The sequence below is a fragment of the Aquarana catesbeiana genome, linkage group LG04 (genome assembly GCF_042186555.1).
Source record: "Aquarana catesbeiana isolate 2022-GZ linkage group LG04, ASM4218655v1, whole genome shotgun sequence".
Taxonomy (NCBI): Eukaryota; Metazoa; Chordata; class Amphibia; order Anura; family Ranidae; genus Aquarana; species Aquarana catesbeiana.
The window spans coordinates 603,346,115-603,363,047 of NC_133327.1; the positions used below are offsets into that span (position 1 = coordinate 603,346,115).

Sequence of the window (16,933 nt, forward strand, 5' to 3'; positions counted from 1 at the left end):
AAATGGCCCAAGTATTGGGCAGCCAAATCCTCCGGGACTGCAGTGGTTAACTTGGTGTACTGTGTACTCTTGTTTTAAAGTGGAGGTCCTCAGAAAAAAAAATATTAAAAGCCAGCAGCTACAAATACTGCAGCTGCTGACTTTTAATATATGGACACTTAACTGTCCAGGGAGCCAGCGATGTCGGCAGCCGAAGCCGATCCGTCCTTCGGCTGCTCCCATCGCCATCCTCGGTAATGGAATAAGGAAGTGAAGCTGTGCAGCTTCACTTCCTGGTTTCCTACTGCGCATGCGCGAGTCCCTGCTGTGTTCTGTGTCTCACAGAATACAGCGGGGGAGGACGGGCCGCGGTGAGCTCTGCCAGGAAGTGGGAGCAAATACCTGTATTAGACAAATATCTGCTCCCTCCTCGCCCCTGAAAGGTGCCAAACGTGACACCGGAGGGGGGGGGGGGGGGATTGCAAATAGTGGAAGTTCCATTTTTGGGTGGAACTCCACTTTAAGTTTGTATCCAGTTCCTGAGTGTCACTGAGCCTTGAGCACTGATTGGTTGCAGGGAGGGGCCGAGCTCTCTTACTCTAGGATCATATTACCAGGCCTGCTCTGCTCTCTGCTATGCTAGTATTGAGTGCATAGTGAACTGTTTCAAACGGATCAGTTCACTCAGATGAATCGATTCAAAAGAACGATTCGTTCATGAACTGGATATCACTACTCCCTCCCTGACGACCTCCCTCATCCACGTACACTAGAGGCCAACACCAGCTTAAGTCCTCGGACTGCATCCGCCATTTTGCAGTGGACATTCACATCATTGACACTGCTGGGAGTGACTGGCCCTGGTCACATGACGTTTATTTACTTTGGGGAGTTTCTCCTGGCCTGTGATTGGAGAACGAATTGTCAGGTGACACACCAGGAAGTGCTGGAAGCCGAGATTACAGTGAGAGGGAGAATTCAGTGTTGTGGTGACAGGCAGTGTGTGCCATGGAGGGCTATAAACTGGAGGAGACCGAGAGCAAAGCTACACACTCCATACCACAGGGGGAGACCATGATAGGAAGAGGAGCCTTCCTGGGGGTGAGTGTCCCCCATCTATCTACTCATCTGTATACGTCATAATCCCTACTGTACTCATCTGTATACATCATATCCCTACTGTACTCATCTGTATACATCATATCCCTACTGTACTCGTCTGTATACATCATATCCCTACTGTACTCGTCTGTATACATCATAATCCCTACTGTACTCATCTGTATACATCATATCCATACTGTACTCGTCTGTATACATCATATCCCTACTGTACTCGTCTGTATACATCATATCCCTACTGTACTCTTCTGTATACATCATAATCCCTACTGTACTCATCTGTATACATCATATCCCTACTGTACTCGTCTGTATACATCATATCCCTACTGTACTCTTCTGTATACATCATATCCCTACTGTACTCTTCTGTATACATCATATCCCTACTGTACTCGTCTGTATACATCATATCCCTACTGTACTCATCTGTATACATCATATCCCTATTGTACTCATCTGTATACATCATAGCCCTACTGTACTCATCTGTATACATCATATCCCTACTGTACTCTTCTGTATACATCATAATCCCTACTGTACTCATCTGTATACATATCCCTACTGTACTCATCTGTATACATCATATCCCTACTGTACTCTTCTGTATACATCATAGCCCTACTGTACTCGTCTGCATACATCATAGCCCTACTGTATTCATCTGTAAACATCATAATCCCTACTGTACTCGTCTGTATACATCATATCCCTACTGTACTCGTCTGTATACATCATATCCCTACTGTACTCATCTGTATACATCATATCCCTACTGTACTCATCTGTATACATCATATCCCTACTGTACTCATCTGTATACGTCATATCCCTACTGTACTCGTCTGTATACATCATAATCCCTACTGTACTCATCTGTATACATCATATCCCTATTGTACTCATCTGTATACATCATAATCCCAACCATACTCATCTGTATACATCATAATCCCAACTGTACTCATCTGTATACATCATATCCCCAGTGTGACATAAAATTCTGCAACAACCACCATTTTAGGGTCTCTACTAAAATAAATATATATATATAAAATGTTTGGGGGTTCTAAGTAATTTTCTAGCAAAAAAAAATTATTAACTTGAAACTAACAAATGTCAGAAAAAAGTTTAGTGTTTAAGTGGTTAAACTGAATTCACTTACACCGAAGTCTATTCCATTAACAAATTGTTACAATGTTTAGACTTAGTTCAACTGATAAAGAATGTTCTGATTCTTGACAGACTGCCCGGTTTGTTTCTTCCTTTCGACCCCTTTCACACTGGGGCGGTTTGCAGGTGGTATTGCGCTAAAAATACCGCCTGCAAACCGCCCCTAAACAGCCTCCGGTGTTTGTTCAGTGTGAAAGCCAGAGGGCTTTCACACTGAAGCGGTGCGCAGGCAGGGCGGTGAAAAAAGTCCTGCAAACCGCTTTTTTGGAGCGGTGAAGGAGCGGTGTATTCACCGCTCCTTCACCGCTCCTGCCCATTGAAATCAATGGGACAGCGCGGCTATACCACTGCAATACCGCGGCTATAGCCGCGCTGTACTAGGGATTTTAACCCTTTTCGGCCGCCAGCAGGGGTTAAAACCGCACCGCTAGCGGCTGAATACCGCTGCAAGAACGACGGTACAGCAGCGCTAAAAATAGCGCTGTTGTACTGCCAACGCCCCCACCGCCCCAGTGTGAAAGGGGCCTTCTTTTAACGGCTGTGGCTCCAGAAGAGCATAGAGAATTCTTTGCATTGCAAGAATCGTGAAACACTTTTATCAAGATCGCAGTGGGGAAAAAATAGCGATAACGATTTGACGATTAATCGTGCAGCTCTAATCTGTATACATCATATGCCTACTCTACTCATCTGTATATACCTCCTACTATAGACCTTATCATAATCCCTACTGAACAAACTAATGGGGTGGGCAACTACATGGCAAATGAGGTTTAATGTAGGAAAATGTAAAATAATGCATTTGGGTGGCAAAAACATGTATGCTTTCTATACACTGGGGGGAGAACCTCTGGGGGAATCTAGGATGGAAAAGGACCTGGGGCTCCTAGTAGATGATAGGCTCAGCAATGCCAAGCTGTTGCAAGCAAAGCCAATGGAATATTGACATGCATTAAAAGGGGATTAACTCCAGAGATAAAATGATAATTCTCCCACTCTACAAGACTCTGGTCCGGACGCACCTGGAGTATGCTGTCCAGTTCTGGGCACCAGTCCTCAGGAAGGATGTACTGGAAATGGAGCGAGTACAAAGAAGGTCAACAAAGCTAACAAAGGGTCTGGAGGATATTAGTTATGAAGAAAGGTTGCAAGCATTGAACTTGTTCTCTCTGGAGAAGAGACACTTGAGAGGGGATATGATATAAATTTACAAATACCGTACTGGTGACTCCATAATAGGGATAAAACTTTTCTGCAATAGGGCATTTAAAAAGACTTGCGGCTATTCACTAAAATTAGAAGAAAAGCGGTTTACCCGGAAACTGCGTAGAGGGTTCTTTACTGTAAGAGCAGTAGGGATGTGGAATTCTCTTTTACAAGCAGTGGTTTCAGCGGGGAGCTTTGATCATTTAAAAAAAAAAATTAGATTGGCACCTAAACATCCACAACATACAGGGATATACAATGTAATACTGACATAAAATCACACACATAGGTTGGACTTGTGTCTTTTTTCAACCTTACCAACAATGTAACTGATCTGTATACACCTCATCATATTCCCTACTGTATTGATCTGTATATACCTTCTACTACATACCTCATCATATACCCTACTGCACTGACCTGTGTATGTTATTATTATACAGGTTTTATATGAAGTAAATTTGTGCCCCTGCAAGTCTAAAAAAATTTCCTAAGTACCCCTGTTTCGAGAAAGGCACTGATAGGAGGCACTGATAGGGGGCACTGATGAGGCTGCACTGATAGGGAGCACTGATGAGGCTGCACTGATAGGGGGCACTGATGAGGCTGCACTGATAGGGGGCACTGATGAGGCTGCACTGATAGGGGGCACTGATGGGCACTAATGAGGCTGCACTGATAGGAGGCAATGATGGGCACTGATGAGGTGGCACTGATAGGAGGCAATGATGGGCACTGATAGGAAGCAGTGATGGGCACTAATAAGGGTGCACTGATAGGAGGCAATGATGGCCACTGATAGGAAGCAGTGATGGGCACTGATGAGGTGGCAATCATAGGAGCAACATGGCTACAGCAAGCCGCAACTGGGGACTGTATCTGTGTGGGAGGCGGGACTCGGGAGACAGAGCCCTGCACGTACCCCCTGCCCTTGGTGCACGTCCCCCCAGGGGTATGCATACCGGGGTTGAGAAACCCTGTTCTATACTGCTTGTACTGTGTGCTTATTTTATGCAGATAGTAATGTGCGTGTATTCTATACTAACCTGTATGGTAATTTTTTACTCCTTCTAGTAATGTGTGTTTTATATAACTTGCAATGTTTTTGTTGTACTACTACAATGTGTATTATATTATTATTATTGTTATTATTCAGGATTTACATAAAGCCATCAGTTTGCGTATTGAAAAAATGTATACTATCAGTAACGTGTGTATTCTTTACTACCAGTACTGTATGTATGTATTTTATTCAGATGGTAATGTATGGGTATTTAGGGCTCCATTGACACTTATGCAAGTACAAAGGAGCATGTGCATTTTTGCACAACTTCACGCGTCATGTTCAGGGTAGCCAATTCATTTCAATGGGCTGCCCTATGCACGAAAAATGCACAAAAGAAGCGCATGACCCTTTAGCCCGGGTTCACACCTATGCGAATTAGATGCAGCTTACACCGCATCTAATTCGCAGGACATTTTAAAATACATTCATATGAATGCATCTGGTTCACATATGTGCGTTGCATTCGCACTGCGCATTGCACAAAAAACGTGTGCGTTTTTTGGGCATTGCGGTGCGAACTACAAGCCTATTATCTCCTATGGGAACGCATCTGATTCGCAGATGCATTGCGTTCTGAACAAGGATTTTCTCTTTCTCCTCACTACACCTCCCCCTCTCCCCCCCCCTCCCTCCCCCTCTCCCTGCTCTCTAATCCTGAGCAAAAACGCAATGAATCCGTTGAACAGGAGATTGTTATCTCCCCAGTGAAACCTGAGCTTCAATTCGCACCGCACATGTGTGAAACCAGGCTTAATAAATGCATAGTTGTTTGTACAAACGCATGAAAGCAAGGTGTGTGGGAGTGTCATTAAGGATTAATTAAGGCACTGCCGTGTGCTTGCGAAAGGGAAAAAAATAAATAAATATGTGGGCCCTCGGGTGGTTTAAGCTGTAATGTGTTAGTATGCACTGCATACTAGCACATTATGACAAACTTACCTTGAAACTAAGCCCTCCAGCAGTACGACGTCATTGCTGTTGGTGCTTCCATCTTCATCCGTTCTTCCTTCCAGGTTGACGGGCTCTGGCCGGGCTGCAATAATGTCACTCCCGCGCATACACACAGGAGTCACGGCCACGGCACAGTGCTCTGGATTGACGGCACAGTGGTGCTGTGAATTCAGAGCACAGTGCGCATGCGCCATGATGTCACTGGCTTCTTTTAGACTTAAAGTGATTGTAAAGGCTCATTTTTTTTTTTTTTATAACAAACATGGTATACTTACTTCCTCCGTGCAGTTGGTTTTGCACAGAGCAGCCTGGATTCTCCTCTTCTCGGGTTCCTCTTTGCTGCTCCTAGCCCCTCTCTCTGCTTTGAGTGCCCCTCAGCCACCAGCTTGCTACAGGGGTCACCCAAGTCGATTCAGAGCTCCGTGTATCCATTCAAACACGCAGCTCCACCCTGACTCCTCCCCTTCTCTCCCCTGATTGGCTGACTGACTTTGATTGACTGCCACGGGAGCCAATAGTGCCGCTGCTCTGTCTCAGCCAATCAGGAGGAGTGTACTGGATGGCTGAGGGGATCATGGACATTGCTGGAGAGAGAAGGAGCTCAAGTAGGTAATTAGGGGGTGCTGGGGCAGCTGCTAAACACAGAAGTTTTTTTTATCTTAATGCATAGAATGCATTAAGATAAAAAAAACTTCTGCCTTTACAACTCCTTTAAATATTTTCTAAACACCTCAAGTTTAGGAGATATTCACTGGACCTACAGGTAAGCTTTATTATGGATTCACTTGTAAAGCAGAGTTTACTACCACATTAACCACTTAAGGACCGCCTCACGCCGATTTACGTCGGCAAGGCGGCACGGGCAGGCAAAATCACGTACATGTACGTGATTTGCCTCCCGCGGGTGGGGGGTCCGATCGGACCCCCCCCCGGTGCCCGAGGCGGTCCCGTTTTGTCCCCCGGCGATCGGAGGTGAGGGGGAGGCCATCCGTTCGTGGCCCCCCCCTCGCGATCGCCGCCGGCCAATCAGATTACTTCCTTTGCTGCTGTATGCTAAACAGCAGCAAAGGAAATGATGTCATCTCTCCTCGGCTCGGTATTCCGTTGCAGCGCCGAGGAGAGAAGACTGGTATGTGAGTGCACCAACACTACACAACACAGTAGAACATGCCAGGCACACAAAACACCCCGATCCCCCCCCCGATCACCCCCCAATCACCCCCCCCCTCCCTGTCACAAACTGACATCAGCAGTTTTTTTTTTTTTTTTTTTTCTGATTACTGCATGGTGTCAGTTTGTGACAGTTACAGTGTTAGGGCAGTGAGTATTACCCCCCTTTAGGTCTAGGGTACCCCCCTAACCCCCCCTAATAAAGTTTTAACCCCTTGATCACCCCCTGTCACCAGTGTCGCTAAGCGATCATTTTTCTGATCGCTGTATTAGTCTCGCTGGTGACGCTAGTTAGTGAGGTAAATATTTAGGTTCGCCGTCAGCGTTTTATAGCGACAGGGACCCCCATATACTACCTAATAAATGTTTTAACCCCTTGATTGCCCCCTAGTTAACCCTTTCACCACTGATCACCGTATAACTGTTACGGGTGACGCTGGTTAGTTTGTTTATTTTTTATAGTGTCAGGGCACCCGCCGTTTATTACCGAAAAAAGGTTTAGCCCCCCGGTCGCCCGGCGGTGATATGCGTCGCCCCAGGCAGCGTCAGATTAGCGCCAGTACCGCTAACACCCACGCACGCAGCATACGCCTCCCTTAGTGGTATAGTATCTGTACGGATCAATATCTGATCCGATCAGATCTATACTAGCGTCCCCAGCAGTTTAGGGTTCCCAAAAACGCAGTGTTAGCGGGATCAGCCCAGATACCTGCTAGCACCTGCGTTTTGTCCCTCCGCCCGGCCCACCCAAGTGCAGTATCGATTGATCACTGTCACTTACAAAACACTAAACGCATAACTGCAGCGTTCGCAGAGTCAGGCCTGATCCCTGCGATCGCTAATAGTTTTTTTGGTAGCATTTTGGTGAGCTGGCAAGCACCAGCCCCAGGCAGCGTCAGGTTAGCGCCAGTACCACTGACACCCACGCACGGACCATACACCTCCCTTAGTGGTATAGTATCTGAACGGATCAATATCTGGTCCGATCAGATCTATACTAGCGTCCCCAGCAGTTTAGGGTTCCCAAAAACGCAGTGTTAGCAGGATCAGCCCAGATACCTGCTAGCACCTGCGTTTTGCCCCTCCGCCCGGCCCAGCCCAGCCCACCCAAGTGAAGTATCGATCGATCACTGTAACTTACAAAACACTAAACGCATAACTGCAGCGTTTGCAGAGTCAGGCCTGATCCCTGCGATCGCTAACAGTTTTTTTGGAAGCTTTTTATTGAACTGGCAAGCACCAGCGGCCTAGTATACCCCGGTCGTAGTCAAACCAGCGCTGCAGTAACACTTGGTGACGTGGCGAGTCCCATAAGTGCAGTTCAAGCTGGTGAGGTGGCAAGCACAAATAGTGTCCCGCTGCCACCAAGAAGACAAACACAGGCCCGTCGTGCCCATAGTGCCCTTCCTGCTGCATTCGCCAATCCTAATTGGGAACCCACCACTTCTGCAGCACCCGTACTTCCCCCATTCACATCCCCAACCAAATGCAGTCGGCTGCATGAGAGGCATTTTCTTTATGTCCTCCCGAGTACCCCTACCCAACGAACCCCCAAAAAAGATGTAGTGTCTGCAGCAAGCGCGGATATAGGCGTGACACCCTCTATTATTGTCCCTCCTGTCCTGACAATCCTGGTCTTTGCATTGGTGAATGTTTTGAACGCTACCATACACTAGTTGAGTATTAGCGTAGGGTACAGCATTGCACAGACTAGGCACACTTTCACAGGGTCTCCCAAGATGCCATCGCATTTTGAGAGACCCAAACCTGGAACCGGTTACAGTTATAAAAGTTAGTTACAAAAAAAGTGTAAAAAAAAATATATATATATAAAATAAAAAAAAATAGTTGTCGTTTTATTGTTCTCTCTCTCTCTATTCTCTCTCTCTATTGTTCTGCTCTTTTTTTACTGTATTCTATTCTGCAATGTTTTATTGTTATTGTTATTGTTATTATGTTTTATCATGTTTGTTTTTCAGGTATGTAATTATTTATACTTTACTGTTTACTGTGCTTTATTGTTAACCATTGTTAACCATTTTTTTGTCTTCAGGTACGCCATTCACAACTTTGAGTGGTTATACCAGAATGATGCCTGCAGGTTTAGGTATCATCTTGGTATCATTCTTTTCAGCCAGCGGTCGGCTTTCATGTAAAAGCAATCCTAGCGGCTAATTAGCCTCTAGACTGCCTTTACAAGCCGTGGGAGGGAATGCCCCCCCCCCCCCCCCCACCGTCTTCCGTGTTTTTCTCTGGCTCTCCTGTCTCAACAGGGAACCTGAGAATGCAGCCGGTGATTCAGCCAGCTGACCATAGAGCTGATCAGAGACAAGAGTGGCTCCAAACATCTCTATGGCCTAAGAAACCGGAAGCTACGAGCATTTTATGACTTAGATTTCGCCGGATGTAAATAGCGCCATTGGGAAATTGGGGAAGCATTTTATCACACCGATCTTGGTGTCGTCAGATGCTTTGAGGGCAGAGGAGAGATCTAGGGTCTAATAGACCCCAATTTTTTCAAAAAAGAGTACCTGTCACTACCTATTGCTATCATAGGGGATATTTACATTCCCCGAGATAACAATAAAAATGATTTAAAAAAAAAATATGAAAGGAACAGTTTAAAAATAAGATAAAAAAGCAAAAAAATAATAAAGAAAAAAAAAAAAAAAAAAGCACCCCTGTCGCCCCCTGCTCTTGCGCTAAGGCGAACGCAAGCGGCGGTCTGTCGTCAAACGTAAACAGCAATTGCACCATGCATGTGAGGTATCACCGCGAAGGTCAGATCGAGGGCAGTAATTTTTGCAGTAGACCTCCTCTGTAAATCTAAAGTGGTAACCTGTAAAGGCTTTTAAAGGCTTTTAAAAATGTATTTATTTTGTTGCCACTGCACGTTTGTGCGCAATTGTAAAGCATGTCATGTTTGGTATCCATGTACTCGGCCTAAGATCATCTTTTTTTATTTCATCAAACATTTGGGCAATATAGTGTGTTTTAGTGCATTAAAATTTAAAAAAGTGTGTTTTTTCCCCAAAAAATGCGTTTGAAAAATCGCTGCGCAAATACTGTGTGAAAAAAAAAAATGAAACACCCACCATTTTAATCTGTAGGGCATTTGCTTTAAAAAAATATATAATGTTTGGGGGTTCAAAGTAATTTTCTTGCAAAAAAAAAAAAACTTTTTCATGTAAACAATAAGTGTCAGAAAGGGCTTTGTCTTCAAGTGGTTAGAAGAGTGGGTGATGTGTGACATAAGCTTCTAAATGTTGTGCATAAAATGCCAGGACAGTTCAAAACCCCCCCAAATGACCCCATTTTGGAAAGTAGACACCCCAAGCTATTTGCTGAGAGGCATGTCGAGTCCATGGAATATTTTATATTGCGACACAAGTTGCGGGAAAGAGACAAATTTTTTTTTTTTTTTTTTTTTTTTGCACAAAGTTGTCACTAAATGATATATTGCTCAAACATGCCATGGGAATATGTGAAATTACACCCCAAAATACATTCTGCTGCTTCTCCTGAGTACGGGGATACCACATGTGTGAGACTTTTTGGGAGCCTAGCCGCATACGGGACCCCGAAAACCAAGCACCGCCTTCAGGCTTTCTAAGGGCGTGAATTTTTGATTTCACTCTTCACTGCCTATCACAGTTTCGGAGGCCATGGAATGCCCAGGTGGCACAAAACCCCCCCAAATGACCCCATTTTGGAAAGTAGACACCCCAAGCTATTTGCTGAGAGGTATAGTGAGTATTTTGCAGACCTCACTTTTTGTCACAAAGTTTTGAAATTTGAAAAAAGAAAAAAAAAAAAAGTTTTTTCTTGTCTTTCTTCATTTTCAAAAACAAATGAGAGCTGCAAAATACTCACCATGCCTCTCAGCAAATAGCTTGGGGTGTCTACTTTCCAAAATGGGGTCATTTGGGGGGGGGTTTTGTGCCACCTGGGCATTCCATGGCCTCCGAAACGGTGATAGGCAGTGAAGAGTAAAATCAAAAATTCACGCCCTTAAAAACGCTGAAGGCGGTGATTGGTTTTCGGGGCCCCGTACGCGGCTAGGCTCCCAAAAAGTCCCACACATGTGGTATCCCCATACTCAGGAGAAGCAGCTAAATGTATTTTGGGGTGCAATTCCACATATGCCCATGGCCTGTGTGAGCAATATATCATTTAGTGACAACTTTGTGCAAAAAAAAAAAAAAAAAGTGTCACTTTCCCGCAACTTGTGTCAAAATATAAAAAATTCCATGGACTCAATATGCCTCTCAGCAAATAGCTTGGGGTGTCTACTTTCCAAAATGGGGTCATTTGGGGGGGGGTTGTGCCACCTGGGCATTCCATGGCCTCCGAAACTGTGATAGGCAGTGAAGAGTGAAATCAAAAATTTACACCCTTAGAAATCCTGAAGGCGGTGATTGGTTTTCGGGGTCCCGTACGCGGCTAGGCTCCCAAAAAGTCCCACACATGTGGTATCCCCGTACTCAGGAGAAGCAGCTGAATGTATTTTGGGGTGCAATTCCACATAGGCCCATGGCCTGTGTGAGCAATATATCATTTAGTGACAACTTTTTGTAAATATTTTTTTTTTTTTTGTCATTATTCAATCACTTGGGACAAAAAAAATAAATATTCAATGGGTTCAACATGCCTCTCAGCAATTTCCTTGGGGTGTCTACTTTCCAAAATGGGGTCATTTGTGGGGGTTTTGTACTGCCCTGCCATTTTAGCACCTCAAGAAATGACATAGGCAGTCATAAACTAAAAGCTGTGTAAATTCCAGAAAATGTACCCTAGTTTGTAGACGCTATAACTTTTGCGCAAACCAATAAATATACGCTTATTGACATTTTTTTTACCAAAGACATGTGGCCGAATACATTTTGGCCTAAATGTATGACTAAAATTGAGTTTATTGGATTTTTTTTATAACAAAAAGTAGAAAATATCATTTTTTTTCAAAATTTTCGGTCTTTTTCCGGTTATAGCGCAAAAAATAAAAACTGCAGAGGTGATCAAATACCATCAAAAGAAAGCTCTATTTGTGGGAAGAAAAGGACGCAAATTTCATTTGGGTACAGCATTGCATAACCGCGCAATTAGCAGTTAAAGCGACGCAGTGCCAAATTGGAAAAAGACCTCTGGTCCTTAGGCAGCATAATGGTCCGGGGCTCAAGTGGTTAAACAGAAAAAGTACAACAACCAAGGATCTTATGAGTACCGTAAGTAAATCTTGTTTGAAAAATGTTAAAGTAGAACTAAAGGCAAAACTTTTATTTTCATTTTGGGTTAAGTGAGGGTTATAGCACCTGTCAGATTCTTTTTTTCACCATCTGTGTCACATTGAGAAGATGTCCCTTCACTTCCTGTCCTATAGCCAAACAGGAGGGGAAATTCCTGCAAATTAAGGACATTTCTTGGGGACCCCCAGGTCACTAGAACTAGTGTCCCTATTAGAAGATTTCCCCTCCTATTACTTTTCTGGGGACAACACAAAATTTATGATTTTCTTTTACTTTCCCTTTCAATAATAATGGTAAACGGGACAATAGGGGGTTTATTTGCCTAACGGGGCATAGACAGCAATAAAAACTGACTGGTGTTCTAATCCCTCTCCACTCTATCCAAAACTAGAAAAAAAAGTTGTGACTTTAGATATGCTTTAACCACTTCAGGCCCGGAAGATTTGACTGCTGAATGACCAGGCCATTTTTTTGCGATTCGGCACTGTGTCGCTTTAACTGACAATTGCGCGGTCGTGCGACATTGTACCCAAACAAAATTGACGTCCTTTTTTTCCCCACAAATAGAGCTTTCTTTTGGTGGTATTTGATCACCTCTGTGGTTTTTATTTTTTGCTCTATAAACAAAAAAAGAGAGACAATTTTGAAAAAACACAATATTTTGTACTTTTTGCTATAATAAATATCCCCATTTTTTTTTTTAGAAAGCAAATTTTTTCTCAGTTTAGGCCGATATGTATTCTACATATTATTGGTAATTAAAATCGCAATAAACGTATATTGATTGGTTTGCGCAAAAGTTATAGCATCTACAAAATAGGGGATAGATTTATAGCATTTTTATTATTATTTTTTTTTTTACTAGTAATGGCGGCGATCTGCAATTTTTATCATGACTGCTACATTAAGGTGGACGCATCAGACAATTTTGACACATTTTTCGGACCATTGGCATTTATACAGCGATCAGTGCTATAAAAATGCATTGATTGCTGTAAAAATGTCACTGGCAGTGAAGGGGTTAACACTAGGGGGCGATCAAGGGGTTAACTGTGTTCCCTGCTACGTGTTCTAACTGAAGGGGGGATGGGACTTGCTAGGGGAAGAGATAGATCGGTGTTCATACTTTGTATAAACACACAATCAATCTCTTCTCCCCTCAGAGAACTGGGATCTCTGTGTTAACACACAGAGATCCCGGTTCTCGCCGTGCCACGAGCGATCGCAGGAGCCCAGGGGTCGCATTACATCGTCTCCGGGGGCGAGCAGCGGGGGCATGCGCCCCTAGTGGCCACAATAAGAAGCAACATAACATGACGGTGATTCGTGCAGCCGTGCCATGTTGCTGCAGTACAACTGCGGCGGCTTGTCGGCAAGCGGTTAACCACTTGCCCACTGGGCACTTTCACCCTATTCCTGCCCAGGCCAATTTTCAGCTTTTAGTGCTACCGCACTTTGAATGACAAATGAGCGGTCATGCAACACTTTACCCAAATGAAGCGGCCGGTTTGCAAGCTCCTATGGGCGGTGGGCGCGTTGCTGGCTCCTATGGGCAGCCGGCAGCGGCTACTGTGTCCTCTTCCCTTCTTCTGCATCACTGCTGCTTCTCCCTCCTCCTCCTAGGCATCCAATAGGATCGCCTGTCCTTTCTGCCAATCGAGTGATGGGTCTCAAGACCCGCTTCCTGATTGTCCTGGAGGAGGATCTTAGTGGCGATAGCGAATATTCATTCGCTATTGTCACACAATTGAGCCCACCCTTTTTTTGAAGCTTATTAGAGCCTCTGGCTCTAATCACGTGCTTCACAAAAACACACCCCCGCCATTGAAATCCATGTGTCCGGTGCCCTGCATGTAGATCACACATGGACACATGGATAGGGGGCTGCCCCCGTGCGCCCCTAATGGACAGGCCGCCGCTGTATCAGGATAGTGCAAGGTCTGGAGTATGAATGTTGTCTCTGCCAAATTGTATAGTAAAGCTGAATCCTCCAGTTTTCTAAGAGCCCTTTCACACTGGGGTGGTTTGCAGGCGCTACTGCGCTAATAATAGCGCCTGCAAACCGACCCGAAAGTGCCGCTACTTTCATTCCACTGGAGGGCTTTCACACTGGAGCGATGCGCTGGCAGGACGGTAAAAAAAGTCCTGCCAGCAGCATCTTCAGAGCGGTGAATACCGCTCTTTCACCGCTCCTGCCCATTGAAATCAATGGGTTGGCGCGGCTATACCGCCGGCAAAGCACCTCTGCAGAGGCGCTTTGCGGTGGTATTTAACCCTTTCCCGGCCGCTAGCGGGGGGGGTAAAACCGCCCCCCCCCCCCGCTAGTGGCCGCATACCGATACCATACCTAATAATAGCTGCGTTTTACCGCCGACGCCGCCCCCGCCCCAGTGTGAAAGGGCTCTAAGACATTTTTGATGCTAGGAATGTGTATTTGATTAAAGCTGGGTTTACATCTCAGCACGCTCCAGCTCACAGCAGGAGTCCGGTGCATCTTCATTCACAGTTTCAGGTCCGATTTCAGCCTGAAATTTGGGCTGAATTCGGACCTGAAACAGACCAATAGACGCACAGGGCTCCTGTGCAAGTCGCACTTGAGCCACTGTGGAGATGTGTGAACCGGCTCCATAGAGAGCCGGTCACAATCTCCTGCTATGCGAATTGGATGCGGAGAAAACCCACATCCAATTTGCATAGGTGTGAACCCAGCCTTAGGCCTCATTTAAACTGGCGTAGTTAGGCGCACACCTGTGTGGGGGCTGTGTTTGGCTGCATGGGACATGCAGCTGTTCCATGCATCCATGTGCAGTCAGTCCCAATCATGACTATTGGGAGCAATGGCTTCACGGATACAGCCACTGCTCCTAATTTGTCATCCATGTGGGTGCGGGTGTGTGTCTGTAAATGCAGCCAGTGGGCTCTGAATGGGTTCTAATCGCACCAAAGGTAGTGCATACACTACTTTTAGAAATGCACTGCACCCCTTGTACCATGTGATCTGGTGCAGGCAAACACACTGCCTTTGTAACCTGCGTTTGAGGTGTCCTTAACTTAACAATGACACCTGCTGCAAATCGCAACTGCAGTGCTTTGTGAACACGGTGGGGGAAACAGGCACAGATCAAAGTTTTCCCACACCGCATTCTAGTGTGAACCTAGGTTTAAGGCTTATGGGGCAGGAAAAGGAAGGTTACAGTGGCACGAGGCAGACTCGGGGTGCTCATTAAGGCTAGGCTCACACCAATGCGTTTTGCCGAGCATTTTCAGTTCTTCAGAAACTCACTTCAGTTCATTTAACATGATTTCTTATGGGTCATATTTTTATCTGTGCGTTTTTAACCAGTGTGTTTTTTGGAAATGGTTGCGTTTTTGGTTCCATAGGCTTTAATTGAAAAGCATCACAAATGCATGTAGATGTGTTTTTGGTGCATTTTCAACAGACACCTCCCCCTAGCAACATTAGAACATTGCAAAATGCATCAACCAGCTGCAACCTGCATAGGTGTGAACCTAGCCTAAATATAACCAACATGCCTACAGACAGGTAGAGATGGCTAAATGGATATGGGGTGGCTCATTTACACCATGTCTGTTGAGCTGCATTGACCTGCAGACATGCTATTTTTTTTACATACCACACCTCACTACATGTCATTTTGTGCAACTTCAATAAAGTTAAAAAACGTATTAAAATAAAAATGGTATGATGTGTTGTAACAATGTATCTTACTGCTCCTACTTGCTAAAGCAACTGTAAAGGAAAAAAATCAAATAATAACAAACATGTGTAATGCTCTGTGTAATTGTTTGCACATAGCAACCCCACTCCCACCTCACTGGCTATGATTGATAGCAGGGAGAGTAGGGGTATTGAAAATAATTGAGCTTAGCAGACAGTCAAACCCAGCCACCTATGTGTTGCCACCTTCCACCAATCCGCTTCCCTCTCCCCTCTTCCCTTGTTGTGCACTACTCCCGGCTGGTTCTCTCACTCCTCCCACACTCCTAGCTGTTATATACATATGACTGCCACATATATATATTTTTTTTACCCCTTATTGGGATATGGTTCCATGGTTCCACGGTTCTAAATGGCACTCTTAGTTTTCGTTTTTCTTTCACCACCATCTTCAAACTTTCTCCTTCACTGTGCTACTGGGCTCATACTTGCTTCACATTATCATCACTATTTGAAAGTTCTTCATAGGTATACCCTTTTTCTACAGACTCCCTTTGAAGTCCCATCTTGCACATACAGTATATAGAGAATTCAATTCCTTGGGGACTTGTGTTTGGGCCTCCGCCCCATACGTGGTTTAGCTTCCTCGGCTGCTGTGATGGACGACCTATCCTAGCGGTTCGTTTTCAGCGCAGTATCATATACCTCTGTTTTCCAGGCCCATGTGAGTAACCAGACCACATTAATTTTCATCTCCTCTCCCTAGATGCTGGAGTTCTTACCAGAACTTATCGGCTTCTATTCATATATTCTTTTTACAGACTAGCGGATTAATCCACTCCTGATGAAGTGTCTTCACACGATACACGTTGAGCTCTGCCAGGATGCAACCCTGTTTTAGTCAGTCATCACTGTAACTTTTTATCATCCCCTTTATTAACTGTTTTCTGATAAGAAGTATGTACTCCTTACATTGGTAACTGGAACATGCTAGCTATTTCGTTTCAAAGGTTGTATATACATGAATTAACTGGATTATGTAGTTGTATCTTCTAATTTTATGTGTTTACGAACTGTACATTATTCAACAATCACTTGTATGCATTGGCTTTTAATGTTATTCATATTAAGTGCGATTGTATACCCTCTTTATGTTAATTAAACTCATTAAGCCATATGTATGTATTACTTTGTTCAATTGCCATTTGCCTCACACAAAGTCCCAATTTCCTATTTACATTCTATTGATTTAGGGATGGAGGCACATATTACCATATGTATGCTTCATTTAAAGTCCCAACCTTCTCCCCCCTTGCTCCGCAAACTCCACATCAGACGGAA

The 16,933-nt window shown here is 44.6% G+C and overlaps 1 protein-coding gene across 1 annotated transcript in view; it reads left to right on the forward strand.

Annotated features, from left to right (window-relative positions):
• The first annotated feature begins 875 nt into the window (after positions 1 to 875).
• The window catches only part of APLF (aprataxin and PNKP like factor), a 369,085-nt gene continuing 353,027 nt past the window's right edge, over positions 876 to 16,933 (forward strand). The window contains exon 1 of the mRNA XM_073628226.1: positions 876 to 1,080. Coding sequence (XP_073484327.1) covers positions 988 to 1,080 — 93 coding nt within the window. The 5' untranslated portion in view covers positions 876 to 987. The remainder of the gene's footprint in view (positions 1,081 to 16,933) is intronic.